Source organism: Cydia pomonella, chromosome 1 (assembly GCF_033807575.1).
Source record: "Cydia pomonella isolate Wapato2018A chromosome 1, ilCydPomo1, whole genome shotgun sequence".
NCBI lineage: Eukaryota > Metazoa > Arthropoda > Insecta > Lepidoptera > Tortricidae > Cydia > Cydia pomonella.
Window position 1 is genome coordinate 105,011 of NC_084703.1, and position 18,320 is coordinate 123,330.

The following is an 18,320-nucleotide window of genomic DNA, read 5'->3' on the forward strand; positions in this document are numbered from 1 at the left end:
AGAACTATTGGAATTAAAAAAAACTGCATATAAAATATTCGAATCATATCTATCAAATCGTTACCAAATTGTGAAAATAGGTGATCACGAAAGTAGCCCAAAAAAACTGACCTGTGGCGTGCCTCAAGGATCCATCCTGGGACCATTATTATTTCTTATTTACATAAACAATATCTACCAGGTGGGTCTAAAAGGAGATGTCACACTATACGCCGATGACACAAGTTTATTTTACTTTGGTAATACAATTACTGAAGTCATACAAGAGGCACAAAAAGACCTTAATCTTCTAAATGAGTGGTTTCGTGATAACCTACTTATAATAAACATAGAGAAAACCAATTATATAATATTTCTAGCAAAAAACAAGAAAATTACTGAATTTGATCCTTTAAAAATAGACAATCAGATTATTAAAAATGTAGATAAAGAAAAATACCTCGGTCTAATTTTGGATAAGAATCTTAATTGGAAGCCACACATAGAAAAAATTAAGACTAAAATATCATCACTAACAGGAGCACTGCGTAGTATTGCTAGATTTCTCCCTCAGCAAGTACGGTAAACTATTTATAACGCGTTGGTTAAACCTCACCTAGATTACCTAATTGAAGTTTGGGGGACAGCTGCTAAAAGTAATCTTAAATCATTACAAATAACTCAAAATAAACTAATTAAAACACTATTTCAGTACAACTATCTAACACCTTCCAATAAAATATACCAAGAAGCTAAGTTGCTGAATATAGAACAATCGTATACATATAACACTTGTATTTTAGTTCGTAAAATATTAAATAAAAAGATACATAGTCAAATAAACTTTAGTAAAAAGAAAACAAAACAGAAAATTCGTCTAAGAAATGCGAACGATCTCATATTGCGTTCATAGCGCACGAACTACGGAAAAAGAAGCCTGTTGTATGAAGGGGCCAAGCTTTATAATAGACTACCAAAAATAATAAAAGATTGTAAGTCATTATTTCGCTTTAAGGAAATACTTCTACAACACGTTAGGAATATATACAGCTAAGGATAAAATGTATAAAACTATCAACAATATAGTCCATGGTTATGTAGGTATATATATGTATATATATATGACGGATCAATATCTTCAAACATTGGGCGTTGCTGGGTAATTCGAGTATTGAGACAATGATGGAAATCAAATGGTTCTTAATTTATTAGATACACAATTATCGCGCACTAAGTAACACAATGTAGCGAGGACAGTTCCGTGGTAGGACCAAGGTGTTCACTCTAGCGCAGTCAGTCGGAGAATGAATCACGTCTTGGCCTGCCCGACTCCATCCTAGCGCACGAAGTGGGGCTAGCTGGTTCGATGTGACGTCAGCTACCCGATCGACCAATCATAGCTGTTCGCGCGCTGCGCTATAATTGAGCGTCCGTACGAATACCCGATCTGTCTCCATATATAAAAAGAGTTGTCTGTATATGTATATATATATATATATATATATATATATATATATATATAACATGTGTACAATATTATAACATAACTAAATTCTTAGTGCATTAGTCCGAACTCTAATAATACAAAATAAAATAAAATAATGTACATTCAAATAATCGTTTAGTGCCTACTTACTACTTCATTGAGCAGACCCAACTGCGCTAAGCCACTTCCAGACCGAGTATCTCAGTGACATTGTTATCTTGTTTAAATGTTTGTGCTGCGCACGAGTCGGAAATGTGTATCGGTAACTTATTGTCCGAGTATTGTGTGAACTACCTTCTTCTTGTTTTCTTAACGCTTATTACTAAGTAATTAATTTATGTTCTCATAATAAGTGAATTGTAAAATTCTTAATGGGAATAAATGATCTTTAAACCTAAACCTAAGGTTAACTGGAAGAGATCCCTGAAAGGGATAAGTTCGCCTTTGTACTAATAATGTATGTTTTTTCCTGTTTTATGTTTCTTTTTGTACAATAAAGTGTTTTACTACTACTATTAAAAGGCTATTATAATCTTAATACTCACGATAGGCATTGTAAACCATCCCAGTTGTGTCGTGGTCAGGAACAGGGTTGGGAAGGATGAAATCGTCCTTGTATAGCCGCACGCATGTAAAATATTGCCAGCATGAGTAGGCGTAATAGAACTAAAACAAACGGGTAATTCAGTAAGTAGATTAAATACTATACAAGAATAGTACATTACTGCAAAGGCCGTGAAGTAAGGGATTGCAGGACGAGATTGCGGTAGACGGCCGAGTCATAGACGAGGTACAAATATGGCCGAGCATTCTAGACAGCTCATTCGGTTATCGGGCGTCAGACCGTCAACATCTCCAGCATCTTCTGAGGATGCCTCGTAAAGAGGTGAAACTCGTCGTGTTGAGTTTTGTACTTTTGGTGGTGGGTTGTTATATTTATTTGCGTAAACATTTTGATCATCAGGGTGGGAACATTAATTGCATGTAATAAACAAAATATTTAATTTTGAAAAGACCCACGACGGGTAAAACGTAGTTGAAAAAGGATAAAATAATTTTGAAACCCCCGACTTAAAGAATTTATGCTATGAACTTGATAAAAAACCTAGAAAAATTCCCCGACGCCACTAAGCTTTGATAAAAATTACATTTTTGTGTTAAACCTTAAAGATAAATAGGTACCTTTATTATTTATTACGTTTTTCTTCTAATTTTGTGATTAATAATTTAGACACCGATTTAAACTTTCACCATTTTTACACACTATTAACTAACACAAACGGGACTTAATCGCGTATTAAGTTTTAAATTTGCCTCCGACGTTTCGAGGCTGGCGTTGTCCCCGTGGTCTCGGAGAAGACTGGCTAAAGTTGACATCAACATCTTCTAGCCGAACCAGTTTTTCGAACTACCCGCACTTGATCTTGTTTATTGACTTGAACATTCTGCGCACTAGGGATGTTACTCTGTCGACACACAACACTAACGATATTCGATTTCTCGACTGTCGATATTCGTTCTCGCTTACATAAACTAATGACTGGATTCCATGTGGATGAGGTCCCCAAACCCTCGTCCTCGTCCACTTTTCTGCTGTAGAAATGGCGATCCGTGGAAAGGATTTTAGGGTTATGCAGCTCGATCCAGTGGTTTGATCCTGCCTCCAGTAAATGCTCAGCCACAGTAGACTAGTTCACCTGACGATTGTTGCCAGCTGTGATATGTTCCTTAACTCTTTTTGCTATGGTGCGCTTTGTTTCCTCGATGTAGGAACTACGACAACTGCAATCAATTTTATAAACTTAATTTTTTTTATACCCCGACGGTGGCAAACAAGCATACGGCCCGCCTGATGGTAAGCAGTCACCGTAGCCTATGGACGCCTGCAACACCAGAGGCATTACATGCGCGTTGCCGACCTAATACGCGACTAAGTCCCGTTTGTGTTGGTTAATCATTTAGAATCTGTGTAATTTCTAAATTGAATTTTCCTGCTGTTATTAAATGAACTAGTTTGTCATGTTTATAGTAACTTGATTATTTGTTTATATTTAAAATAGAGATGGCAGCCCCTGACGGATTTTCTTGGTTTTTAGGGTTCCGTAGCCAAATGGCAAAAAACGGAACCCTTATAGATTCGTCATGTCCGTCTGTCTGTCCGATTCTGTCACAGCCACTTTTTTCCGAAACTATAAGAGCTGTACTGTTCAAATTTAGTATGTGGATGTATTCTATGAACCGCATTAAGATTTTCACACAAAAATAGAAAAAAACAATAAATTTTGGGGGTTCCCCATACTTAGAACTGAAACTGAAAAAATATTTTTTCATCCAACCCATACGTGTGGGGTATCTATGGATAGGTCTTCAAAAATGATATTGAGGTTTCTAATATCATTTTTTTCTAAAATGAATAGTTTGCGCGAGAGACACTTCCAAAGTGGTAAAATGTGTGTCCAAAGTGGTAAAATGTTGAACAAGATCTAGTAAGAAGTTTTTTTTTAATACGTCTTAAATTGTACGGAACCCTTCATGCGCGAGTCCGACTCGCACTTGGCCGCTTTTTTTATTAAGTTCATAGCATAAATTCTTTAAGTCGGGGGTTTCAAAATTATTTTATCCTTTTTCAACTACGTTTTAACCGTCGTGGGTTTTTCAAAACTTTTAATTTTGTTTATATTTCAAACTTTTTAGAGATCAAGCACAGGTATTACGTATGTAAATTGTACTTCATATTTATATTTATAACATGTGCTATAGTTTCGGTTTTACCAAATTATTGTTAAATTTGATTGTATTTGTATTAGTTTTGGTTGTGTGTGTGTGTGTAATAGTTGTAGCATTAACAGTAATAAGTAAGTAGGTAAGGTTAGGTTAATTGGAACATCCCTCCACATTACATCATCAGCTTAATTCACGAGTATAGATTTTTGGTTCTGATTTTTAGTTTAATATGTTTCGTACTTCGTCTTGTATTTTTGTCATCGTAACACCTCTCTAAGAACTTGCACCAATCAAACCCGAACCCATCACTGAAAACCGCATCAAAATCAGACTAGTCGTTTTTGAGAAAGATGGCAACATTGGTTTGCACAAACATCCTCTCACCCCAAACGCATATACCGTCTCCGTTCCGTCGTGGGTAAAAATATGCAAGTAAGTATAACGGGTTAGCACTGATTGACTAGCACATTATTTTCTTGCGGATTAGCAAAGTATTATTTTATATTACGTCGGTGGCAAACAATGCCTATGCCATACGGTCCGCCTGATGGTAAGCAGTCTCCGTAGCCTATGTACGCCTGCAACTCCTGAGGAGTTACATGCGCGTTGCCGACCCTAACCCTCCCTCCCATCGTTGAGCTCTGGCAACCTTACTCACCGGCAGGAACACAACACTATGAGTAGGGTCTAGTCAGCGATTGATAATAAACATAGATGACGAACTAGCTCTGCAAAATGACCCCACACATATTGTGCCGAAGCGGGCGGGGCGTCAACTTTGTGCCGCGGAACTATTTAGTTCGCAAATGGCGGCCCGTTGTCACAGTCATAGTAAGAAGTATTCAAATTATATCTTTAACAAAAGAAATATGCCTTATTGTGCGGATAAATGATGTGCTAGTCGTTCCAACAAACACTGGAAAAAATATGGGATTACTTTTCACGTATAGTTTAGCTAGGATCATATTATTTTGATTTCTCTTGATCACAACAGGCTTTAATGGGGATGATGTTATGCATTTTAAATAACCATCGATATTAAGAAACTTTCATTTTTAATTTGTTCAGGTTGTTGTTTTAATAATTTAAATTTGTGATAGTAAATTCGAATCGCCGTTGTAGGTGGACGTTTATTATATGCACTTTCTTACTAAGTCCCGGTATCTCGCTGCTATTTATAACTTTTCGTTAAGTTCGCGGACGGCTGGACCGATTTGGCTAATTTTGGTATTGGAATATTTCTAGGTCCAGGGACGGTTTGAAGTTGAACGTTGGACGGTGAAAAAATATGGAAAGAATGCGAGGAAAATAATAGTAAAAACAATAATTATATTTTCCCATACAAACTGTTCCTATGACGACGTGTTCAATACGAATTTCTGCATGTTGGCTCTGATCGAGATGAAAATCGATATCTAAGGATCCGATTCATTATGATTCTGAGGTCAAATTTGGCAAAAACGTCCGACATCTTATCCGTGTTTGCTTTTATATGATGAATTGATGAATGATGATCATGATAAGATATACTCGTAGTCATCATATAGTCTCGGTTACAAATTCATTTACTTTAAAAGACACTGCACCTACTTAATCTTTCTGGTTTAACCCATTGGTTGACTGGTAGATAATGCCTTAAGGCATTAAGTCCGCCATTTGTACCTTCATGTATTGTGCAATAAAGATTAAATAAATAAGAGCAAAAATGGAGATATTCAAGATGTCGGGCGTTTCATTCAAGATGGAGGGCGTTTTTGCCAAATATGACTTCAGAATCTTAATGAAGGGCCGCTCGGATCCTCAGATATCGATTTTCACCTTGATCAGATGAAAAATTTTAAAATTCAAACCGAGGCATTTTTTTTTTAATTTTGATCTCAAATTCATAATAAAAGGCCTCTTGGATCCTCAGATATCGGTTTTCATCTTGATCAGAGCAAAACCCAAAATCCCAAATACCATATTAAGGATAAAGTTAGAACATAAGCCAAAACAGTTTCCACTTATAGCTAATACACAATTCCTTAGCTCCGAAAAAAAGTACAATAATTGGGTATTTTTAATTTAAAGTTGCATTTAACAGTAACATTCAGTAAATAAGATAATACACTAGCACGATTAACAATTATAACAAGCATACTTTGAATTTTGAAAATAACAAGCACAATTTTTATTTAGACTTTGAAATTTCAAAAAATAGGTACAATTACAGTAACAATACAAGACAAGCTTACAATTTTATTACGAGCTACGAGCGAGAAGTAGATAACGGAATTTGTATTTTATTTTGTTTGTTTGATGACAGAAACAAATTTATTACACTTATGCTGGAACAAATCAATGTGTGAATATTTCTTGTTGTAAATATTGCATGATCTTGCTAAAAATTTATTAAAATGTATTCAGAACTGCGCCAGTAAGAACGTGTTGTTATGGTATTTTTTTTTTTTTTTTTCAGTAGATAGATTAGATATTTACTATTAATAGGAACTATTTTAATATTCTGCATATTTTTTACTGAGATTGAGTTTAGATTTGTAATTAAAGGATATATAACTGTTTTTCAATAACATACAATGAGAAAATTATAACTTAAGTACTTATACAGTGTGTATTTTTGATATAACCTCAAACTTCAACTAGACGTAGGGTTTAGTGCCATAAAACAATTTTAAAAGATTTTTTTAGTTTAGTCTTCACTACCAGAGCATAATTAATTTTTAAATTTTTTTCGGGCGGCAATGTATTTCGTACATCATGATCACTTGTGACAGCTGTGACGTCGCGTCATTAATGAGACGTTTTGAGTTAAAACAAAGTAGTCATACATGGCTTGCTGAATTATTTTGTATGAAAAAATTAAAGTCGTCCATTTTTATAAAACCTATGGAAGTGTGTTAGTTACAGCCTAAACTAACTGCCCTTTAATTATGTGTTCGTATCAAAAATACACGCTATATTTAAGTAAGGAAGGGAAATAATATAAATAGAATAGCAGAAGCTCTGAATGAATCCTCGCTATTATATACATTGTTCTTACAGTGATGTCGCTGTTGTTGGTTTTGATAACAGAGGTTTAATTTATATTGGTATGACCTTGGTATGATGATGAGACCGAGACCGAGATTTAATGGTATTCTCGGCCGAGACCGAGACCGAGAATTTATAACATAGAAAAAAAAAGACGAATTTTGCACTAAAAATGTATTTATAATCGAAATTCGACGATTTATCAGAAAAAAGTTATCATAATCAATTCGTAGCGCTATTAAATAGTATTTTTAGGGTTCCGTAGCCAAAATGGCAAAAATGGAACCCTTGTAGTTTCGTCATGTCCTTATGTCTGTCGGTCTGTGCGTATGTCACAGTCATTTTACTCAAAAACTATACGATATATTTTATAACTAAATTATTTATTTTTTTAAATATAAATGTAACATAAAGTTTATAAAAATTCATGTGACTCATCATTACAATGGTTTTTTACTTTTGGAAATATTCGCTTAAAAAAAAATAGTGTGATCCCCTCTAACTTATGAACCGGGAGAGCCAAACCATTAAAACATTTCTAAATAATAAAGCTTGATAAGCAAATAATTTTTCAGGAAAATATTTTGAATAAGGTTGGTTAAGCCATTTAAGAGTTATAAAAAAACTGATCTTATTAAAACGACGAAACGGCCAGTAACATGCTTGTACGGCTTTTTTGTATTGTATGAAGGTACGGAACCTTCCATTATGCGTGGTCCGACTCGCACTTGCCCGGTTTTTTTTTTAATAATGTTTTTTCATCAAACCCATACGTGTGGGGTATCTATGGATAGGTCTTCAAAAATGATATTTAGGTTTCTAATATAATTTTTTTCTAAACTGAATAGTTTGCGCGAGAGATACTTCCAAAGTGGAAAAATGTGTCCCCCCCCCTGTAACTTCTAAAATAACAGAATGAAAAATCTAAAAAAAAATGATATACATTACCATGCAAACTTCCACCGAAAATTGGTTTGAACGAGATGTAGTAAGAAGTTTTTTTAATACGTCATAAATGGTACGGAACCCTTCATGGGCGCGTCCGACTCGCACTCGGCCGCTTTTTTATCCTTAAATTCTGTCTTTTCGTGCCAAAATTAACATACATGCTTCGGTGCAGCCCCTTCTGGAAACATCCAAATGTACTGACGCCTATCGACTCCTTAGTTGAAACCCACTTGAAAATTATATTAAATTTAAAGCTCACCGAACAATCTTGGCTCCAAGCATCCCTGCCCATCCGATACGGCGGGCTCGGAGTGCGCAAAATTTCGAGTGTTTCGCTGCCCGCATTTCTATCGTTTGTCCACAGCTCTGCTGGCCTCGTAGGAAAAATTACGAGGGTGAACGTCCTAGTGCTTGGCATGTCACTGTCACTTATACTGTTAATGACTTATGTTTAATGGTGCCATTTACTGGGACAGTGGTCAGCGCTTGAACGTTTCCCTTCTTTCAATTTCATCTTCTTCTTATAGTTAAGTTAGTTCAGGTCCATTGCAACAAAACTAATAACTATAATCTATAACGTTTTCGGCACTGTATTGTCAATATTATATGTATTATAAGACAAATGTAACTCTTCTGTAATGACTGTTTGTGCCAAAATAAAGAGAAAAAAAAATCATAAGGGCTCCGCCCACAAACTACGAGATCTCAGGCTTAGATGACGCTAGAAATGCCTGGCTGTCTGCCTGCCCGGGGCAAAACATCCCACACAACCCATGTTCACAAAGGGGGTGGGACGATGTTGTACAAACAAATTAACATATACCTCCCTCCTAAATAGCAGCGCAGGAGCTGAACTGAGCCAGCTGTTGGCTGTCGGCTGCAGAGAGGCAGGCCACTGGCTGAATGCCTACCCGTCGCCCAATATCGGTACCCACCTAGAGTCCGAAAAACTCCGATTGGCAATGGGGCTACGCTTAGGGGCCCCAATCTGCGCATCGCACAAATGCTCCTGTGGCTTTGAGGTGGACCAGCTGGGACGCCACGGACTTGCTTGCCAACATAGCGCGGGTCGCCTTTCGCGCCACGCTGCACTTAACGACATAATCCGTCGGTCACATGCCACTGTCAACGTTCCGGCTCTACTGGAGCCTGCCGGTATTGCCAGAGACGATGGCCAGAGACCAGACGGGATGTCTTTGATTCCGTGGAGGATGGGACGTGTGCTCGTGGGGGACGCAACTTGTGTTGACACGCTGGCACCTTTCCACCTCCACAGTACTACACACAAAGCCGGGGTGGCGGCGGAAGCGGCAGAGGCTCTCAAAAAGCGCAAATACGGGAGTCTCGACACCAACTACAACTTGCATTTGGAGTCGAGACTCTTGATCCGTCGGGCCCGGCAGCACAGGGCCTATACCAGCAATTGGCGAAACGGCTGGTGAATGGGACCGGGGATAAGAGAGCTGGCAGTTTTCTCGCCCAACGCTTGAGCATAGCGATCCAGCGAGGAAATGCTGCCAGCATCCTCGGTACCATGCTACGGGGGCCCATTTTAGATTTAGATTTTTAGTTTTTTATAGTAGTTTTAGTTTAGTTACTTGTATTACTTACATATTTTAATAAAATAAATACAATTAAGTAATCAAAATTAATATTTGGTGTTGAATGTGTCTACACGTGTTATGATGATGAATTGAATAATGAAATGGCACCTTAAGCCAGTTGAGAGTAGATGAAAATATTACATGATCAATAAAAAAAAAAAAATATTATTTTAAATTTTATAAAAAGTCATTTAATGTTGCATTTAGCGTTGTTGTAATACGGACATTGCATTTAACTCAACCAAACAATTGAAAACTGTGACATGATCAAATTTATAGTCCTTCTCATCGATTTCGATGACGGCGACCTCAGCAATTACGGATTACGCCGATTATGGGCCCTAATAATGTAGGTTAAAGTCAGGTTGTTCAGCGACAGGTATTTGGTTGCTCAGCTAAATTAGGGCCAATGTTTCAATCCCCAGTTAAACAGTCAGATAGGTTTTATTCTACAGATAGCGGCAACTTCAGTTTTCCAACAGTCAGCAGTTAACTGAGGAATAAATCCGTTAACGGAGGAATAAAGTTATCTGTCCGTTCAAGAGCCAGTTAGTGCCTATCGCTCTGTTAAGTTGGACGTTTTTAGGGTTCCGTAGCCAAATGGCATAAAACGGAACCCTTATAGTTTCGCCATGTCCGTCTGTCTGTCTGTCTGTCTGTCTGTCTGTCTGTCTGTCTGTCTGTCTGTCTGTCCGAGGCTTTGCTCCGTGGTCGTTAGTGCTAGAAAGCTGAAATTTGGCATGGATATATAAATCAATAAAGCCGACAAAGTGGTACAATAAAATCTAAAAAAAATATTTTTTTAGGGTACCTCCCCTACACGTAAAGTGGGGGTGACATTTTTTTTTTCGCTTTAACCCTAGAGTGTGGGGTATCGTTGGAAAGGTCTTTCAAAACGAATAGGAGTTTTGAAGAAACATTTTTTGATAAAGTGAATATATTCGGAGATAATCGCTCCGAAAGAAAAAAAAAATGTGTCCCCCCCTCTAACTTTTGAACCATAGGTCCAAAAAATATGAAAAAAATCGTGGAAGTAGAGCTTAAGAAAGACATTAAATGAAAACTATAGCGGACATGATCAGTTTAGCTGTTTTTGAGTTATCGCAAAAAGTTTTCCCTTCATAGTAATAAGACTTATTTTAATTTGGTACTGATTATGCAAATTTGCCTATTTGTTTAACTCAGGTGAAAGGTACCGTTTCATCCCTTGGTTAACAATTTACTATACTTTAAGCTCCAGTTTAGCTTATTGTGACGGAAGAGTAACTACGGAACCCTACACTGAGCGTGGCCCGACATGCTCTTGGCCGGTTTTTTATTAGGTTATGTTACAACCTTGAACTGGCTACCTAATGGATATTTTTGACGCCGTATATAAAATATATATAAGATACTAGAATAAAATTTTGAAAGTTAATAGAAAAATATTAACAACAATAAATAGTACTAATGTCTTAAAAAGTAAATATCTAAAGCAAACTATATTCTTGATCTGCTTTTATTAATATTATGTAGCGTAAAAAAATATATAAATTTATTTAATATATATATATATATATAAATATAAATATATATACATTATTTATTTATTTATTATTATAAATTCGGTGAATAAATGCACTTCCGATTTCTCAAAGCTGGAGGAACGTTCACGTTTCTTCATATCGCTCATTTTTACCTACGACGGAACGGAGACGGTATATGCGTTTGGGGTGAGAGGATGTTTGTGCAAACCAATGTTGCCATGTTTCTCAAAAACTACTAGTCCGATTTTGATGCGGTTTTCAGTGATGGGTTCGAGTTTGATTGGTGCATGTTCTTAGATAGGTGTTACGATGACAAAAATTCAAGACGAAGTACGAAACATCTTAAACTAAAAATCAGAACCAAAAATCAATACTCGTGAATTACGCTGATGATGTAATGTGGAGGGATGTTCCAATTAACCTAACCTTACCTACTTACTTATTACTGTTAATGCTACAACTATTACACACACACACACAACCAAAACTTATACAAATACAACCAAATTTAACAATAATTTGTTAAAACCGAAACTATAGTAGACAGCGCACTTCACTCCGTCAATAACGCCTAGGTTCTTAGCTACTCTGGAGAGATTTGGAACTATTATTTATAGTTGACAGCTGGACACTTTTCTGCCCAAGGAGATTCTGTTCCTTGCCTCTACCTTCCATACTCTCCAACTACACAACTAGTCTTAATCCACGCTGTGCCGTAGGAGATGGAGCCAGCTGCACGACATTCATGTCAAATCTGGTCGCGTTCACGTTTTAGTTTTTATCGCCATCATTTCTTTTTTTTACATATAATTTAAATGTGATCTGTTATTTTTTTCTTTCCAATTGCTATTGTTTATTATTCCTTTTTAGAGTTCCATACCAAAAAGGTACAAAAGGAACCCTTATGATGCGACTCTGCGCGTCGCACGCTGACTCTCTCCGCGCGGGCCTGCGCGCCAGCCGATCAGAGGAGATCTAGCTTCCGTCGCCGGCGTAAGCTCGCTTGCCTTTGGGCAGCGACGTCTGTCGTGCCCGGCGAGGATTAATACGAACGTATTTTATTAATTATATTCTGTGCTCGTTTAGTCGAAGCGCTGGTGGCCTAGCAGTAAGAGCGTGCGACTTGCAATCCGGAGGTCGTGGGTTCAAACCCCGGCTCGTACCAATGAGTTTTCGGAACTTATGTATAAGGTCCGACCGAAAACGCTTTTTTTTCTCGGCCGAGACCGAGACCGAGATTCAATGGAATTCTCGGCCGAGACCGAGAATTTATAAAAACGAAAAAAAGACGAATTTTGCACTAAAAATGTTTTTATAATCGAAATTCGCCGGTTTAGCAGAAAAACGTTATCATAATCAATTCGTAGCGCTATTAAATAGTATTTTTAGGGTTCCGGAGCCAAAATGGCAAAACTGGAACCCTTATAGTTTCATCATGTCCTTATGGCTGTCGGTCTGTGCGTAAGTCACAGCCATTTTACTCAAAAACTATACGATATATTTTATAACTAAATTTGGAACGTAGGCGTAGATGTATTATGTAAGTCGCTTCTTAGTTTAGAAAAAAAATTGTAAAATATATTTTCAAATATATACTCCATATAAACTTGTACGAGTACATACCCTGTATTATTACCAATAAAATAAGACATTTTTCGTTTTTGTTTCATTAAAAGATTTTTTTTTATTACATACACACAACCATCGTTACAGGCTATCCTAATTCGACAGTATGGAATTTGACACACAAAAGAAAATAATTACATGCTGTAGCAAAATTGCTACATAATCAACATCTGTCGGTTTATTTTTAAACTTCTTCTTCTAGTTGTCAGCTGGCTCAGTTCTCTTTCTGTTGTCTCTCTATGCGGTTTCATAATTCAGGCGTTGATGGTTAGATGGCGCTTTTAGCAAAAAAAAAGAAAAAGAAAGCGCCGACCTTTTTTCGTATAATTCCTGGCCGTTTCTAATAAATTAAGTGCTTATTTGCGCTTATTTTGAATTTAAATTTTTATGGAATATTCGAAAAAGAGAAGATTGAAGTGGTTTTTCGAGAGATGGTTTGGTGAATTTGGAGTGGAGAAGTCGTTTGTGTTCCCGGGTCGTTTTAAACCAGTTTTGCAATTTATAGCCAGTTTAATAGTTAACACGAAGTCTTTTTAAGTGCGCATAAATCCACGGGTGGAGTAGCTCCTGGTAACAGTTGACTACCAAAGGCGCGCATAAATCGGCGTTCGAAGAGGAGAGGCCTCTCATAAACAGTTGGTATCCAAAGCCGTGCGCAGGTCGGCGCTAAGCAGTGGTGAAGTGAAGAAACCTCATCGTTATCGCCCGGTCTGTTGCCATACGCGCTAGCCAGGAAGCGACAGGTCTCCAAAGCCGTGCGCAGGTCGGCGCTAAGCAGTGGTGAAGTGAAGAAATCTCATCGTTATCGCCCGGTCTGCTGCCATACGTGCTCGCCAGAAAGCGAGTAAGGCTTACCTCGTCGGCTTGTTTAAAGTCGCCAACTTGTGCGCCATCCATTCTACACGAGTAAACCTGAATCCAGCTGCCGGTACCTTGGCGTGTGCCACATTCATCCCCTTTACCCTGTTTCCACTGAAATATTTTTTTGTTTTTAAATTTTAACAGTATTATCTAGTTCTAATTATTTCTTGTGTATTTTTGTGTTATATTTTTAATTTATCCATTTGCTAAAGTTCTGTGATCCGCCATACCAAATTTTCCTAAAAATTCTAAAAGCCTCTTTTGTTGGGCTGTTTAATTAACCGGTTAAAAATTTAGGTATCATGCGCCATCGTATCAACCCTCATAGTCCATAATTATTCATCACATTAATTCATTTTTTCTCTAAATTTTCAGCCGTATTTTTTTATTTTCCTTGCAGTTTTACCCCACCTTTCCCCTTATGCGGAAGGCAGACTTTTAGTTCTACTATTTTAAAGTGATTTTATAAATTTTGTAAATTTTAATTTTTTATACAGGGTGAAAACAAACTTTGATTTTTTTGAAAAAATGTTTTAAAAATTATACGTAATCTGCAAAAGTTCTTGTTTTACTGCAAATTGGCGCCCGAATTAAGGTAAAGAATCCTGGATTTTAATTTTTTTTCTTATTGAAATTAAATATAATTTTTTTATTTTCTTTTTTTGTATTTGTGAGACGGTGACCGTAGACCGGTCGCGATTCTTTTAACCTTCGTTTTTTATTTTCAGCCCGCTATCTCCCTACAAATACGACCCAGTTTTTTTGTACTACGCGCTCTGGATTTCTTCGTATTCGAGCCTTGATATATAATTGTTTACGTTATTAAAATTTATTCTGCGATATTTACCATTTAAAAAAAAAAAATTCTCTTAACCTCATATGCCTTTTACTCACTTTCCCATAACATATCCCGAGAACTTTATTTAGTAGTTAGAATCCTGTGGTTAGAGCCCGTAGACGTTAGGGAACTTACAGGTAAGTCAGACGTAGATTTTATTATTTTATTATCGTTCTTGATCCTTTGAACGTTGAGGTGTGAATTTTGAATTTTTTTCTGAAACTGAATTTGTTTTCGAATTCGAACTTTGGATTTTAGTTTTAAGGTCGATTTATTGTAATTTTCCACCATGTCACATTTGAGTGATGAATGGTCAATTGCTGAGACGCCTCTTACATACTCGTCTTTAAACGCGCACCAGCCGAGGATTTTAGATCCAATGACCAATGATGAGGAACAGTTTTTTGACTCTGAACCACGATGCCAGGCAGTGCATGAGCAAGAAAATGTCCCGCCTTTTCCTTTTAAAGATTATTCACTTACGAAATGGAATTTGAGTTTTTCCGGCGACACCTGTGTTCGCGATTTTTTCTTTCGAGTTGAAGAAGAAGGCATGGCGCGTAACGTCAATCCTACATATGTTGTCAGGCGTTTCCATGAATTGTTGTCAGGTAGTGCTTTGAAATACTACAGGGCGATCAGACATCCGGGTCTTACTTATGCTGAATTGAAGTCTGCATTCGTTAAAACTTTCGACGTAGCCGACTATGATTTCAAGGTCGAGAGTCAACTCCGCGCTTTATCACAGAAGGCCAACCAGTCGGTGGTTGATTTTGTTATTCAGGCACGCGATTTAAACGCAAAGCTTCGTACACCGGTCTCCGAAGCCAACTTATTTAACATTATAAAATATGGAATGAATCCTAGATATCATCCTTGTCTTGCAACTAACGTGGTTAGGGATATTGATGGTTTGTTAGAAGTCGCGAAAAATTTTGAAGCCTTCCAAGGTCCACGTCCAGCACGTTTGGCTATTGCACCGATTAGTGCTCAAGTGGTAGAACAACCCAGTACTTTAGTGTGTATGAAGTGTGATGCAACCGGTCATAATTACCGTAATTGTCCTTTCGTTTCAGGGGCAGTGTGCTTCAAGTGTAAGCGTGTTGGAGCAATTACCCGCGATTGTCCTAATTGTAATCCTGGTCCGTCAAAAAACTAATTGGTGGCGCACTGAGAGGTCCATCGGTGTCGCCTGTATATATTAATAATTCCCCGGATAATAGACTTTTTATTGATGTTATAGTCGCTGGCTCCCCGGTAAATGCTCTTTTGGATTCTGGTGCTCAGGTTTCACTAATTGATATTTCTCTCCTGTCGAAGCTTACAAGACTTGTAACGTACGAGATATAGGCCCCTGATACTTCTTCCCATAGAAAAGTTACATTTATTGAAACATGTATGTGCAGATCATTTTGAAAATAAAGCTTTTAATAAAAAAAACACGACTTAAAATAATTCGGGTCCGCATTAAGCCCGACCAGCAGATATTAGTCCACTCAAAGAACTATCCACTATATAACATACAACTTAAATGTGGACTCGATGCTAACCTGATTTCGAGTACAAAATTTGTAGACAGGAGCCTTTGTTTCAACCCCCCCTATTTTATCGATATCGATAAGAATCGCAAGCGTGTAGCGTACTACACTATTTAAATCGGTTATGTTGGTATTATGATTCCTTGACAGTTCTTTGTCGTAGATTTTGGTAATGATTTGCGAAACAAACTGATTCCACTCCACGAAGCACTACCTACCAGCCTCTTGAATTTGGAATGAAGATTCCTGGTACGCGCGAGCACGAACCAGACTGGCATCGAGGTAACTACTTTCATGCGCATGTACCCCGACGTGGTCACGGGGTACCACTTTATACTGCTGTTCTTTAACTCCGGCATTGACGTGAACACCGCTGTAACAACACGCAACTTGAAGCAACAGGAATGTATTATGAGAACTTGCTTATAAAGTAGAGGGCCTATCGCGAACATTTTACATCAATTAAGAGGGAAGAATAGCTTTGTGATGCTAGCAAAATAACGGTATAAAATTCCATTTCGGGAGAAAACGTTTTCCACCAACTAAATCTTAACAAATCACTTTGATTTTGATGTCGATCGAATCGCTTAGGTTTGTAAGTTTTCGCTTTTTAAAATAAAAAATAATTATTTTATAATTTTGAAATTTTTCAAAACGAGGAAAACCTAAAAATCATGGTGAATAGTATATATTTAGAAGCGGAAAATCGTTTTTTGTATTGAAAATCACGTGGTCTACTTCCCTCTCAAGACTCCAGGTAGGCCTAATACCCTTGAGAGCGTCTGGGCGGATCTAAGGGCTCCTCTACACGATGGCCCAGCGTAGGCCAGTCCAAGGGACGCAGCTATGCGGTGAAATGAGATAGCAATATCACTTGCTCCCTCTAACGCATAAATGCGTCCCTAGGACTGGCCTACGCTGGGCCATCATGTAGAGGAGCCATAACGCTGTCGTCGAGCTGGCCCGCCTTCCCCTCTCGTGACAATCGTACGTTTTGACTCGCCGCACCGCGCACCGCGCACCGCCACGACGTTCATACAATAAGATGCAGCCCAGAGGCGCGCGGGTAGCTCTATGCTCGTATTTGTGTATCATGTCTTGCAGATGTTTTGTTATTTTCATCACACTTGCTCGAAAATGTTCTTATTTCATGCAGATGTACTGAAGGACAAAGGCCTATTTTGTTCCCGCCGGGAGCTATGGATTGTGAAAAAAAGCTATAACTCCCTAGGGAGTTATATCTTTTTTTTATTATGTCACTTATTCATACAAACCAAGTAGCATAAATGAGTTATACTTTTAAAATACTGACGTTTATAATTTAATATTTTTGTTTATGTTTAAGATGAAATAATTTGATTGATTTAACAGCGGTTTAAAATATTTTTACATAATTTTCAATCGTGGCTGAATGCCGGATAGGTCTGTGCCCTCGATGCTAACCTGTCAAGAAATTACAAAATGGCGGACGAATGTTTGATGTCACCGTATTTAAGAATTATTTCGTTAAAAATTTAGTTTTTTTCTTCACAAGTGTGATGAAAAACATTGTGTGTAACTTTGGGGGTAAGAATATTGCAAACTCGGTTCTTTAATTCCCTCCAGCCTGCGGCTGTCGGGAATAATCCCGACAACCGCAACACAACCACAATACAAACCCTCGTATCCATAATTTCACTTACCCCCCAGGTTGCACAATGTACTATTGAAATATATACCCCCTTATGCATACAACTTTACAAGCCTCAATGAATTAATTTATGTACTATTCCTTTCTTACAAATTAATAAGTCATAGTGTCAGATTAAGTCAAATATTAATATAAGGTATTGAATTGAGGCATGTAGTGCGTGTCTAAATAATACCATAAAGTAAGTATTACATTTTTAGAATTGTTACCTATTATACTAATGTTATTTTGCGAGAAATTGTTTAATAAATAAAAAATAAGTCTATCAGTGAGTACCGCAGTACCTACAACTTCCTTATAGGGACCGTGCGCGTTGGAGGATCTACCATCTTGTGGCCTGAATCGGAACCATAAACATGTACGTGTTTTCTTGTGCATAGTAAGTGCTGCCATCTTGTGGGCTACATCGGAACAATAAACATCACATTTACGCTTCGCGCCAAAAATCTGACGGCTCCTGTGCTGCCTCC

At 37.5% G+C, this 18,320-nt stretch overlaps 1 protein-coding gene across 3 annotated transcripts in view; it reads right to left on the bottom strand.

Moving 5' to 3' along the window:
* LOC133526206 (uncharacterized) overlaps window positions 1-18,320 on the bottom strand; it is a 49,269-nt gene that overhangs the window by 12,268 nt on the left and 18,681 nt on the right. For 2 of the 3 annotated variants that reach the window (XM_061862729.1, XM_061862745.1), the window contains exons 6-7: window positions 16,379-16,533; window positions 2,011-2,131 (exon numbers count right to left, since the gene is read on the bottom strand). In XM_061862729.1, coding sequence (XP_061718713.1) covers window positions 2,011-2,131; window positions 16,379-16,533 — 276 coding nt within the window. The remainder of the gene's footprint in view (window positions 1-2,010; window positions 2,132-16,378; window positions 16,534-18,320) is intronic. The other variant, XM_061862736.1, reaches the window with a different exon arrangement.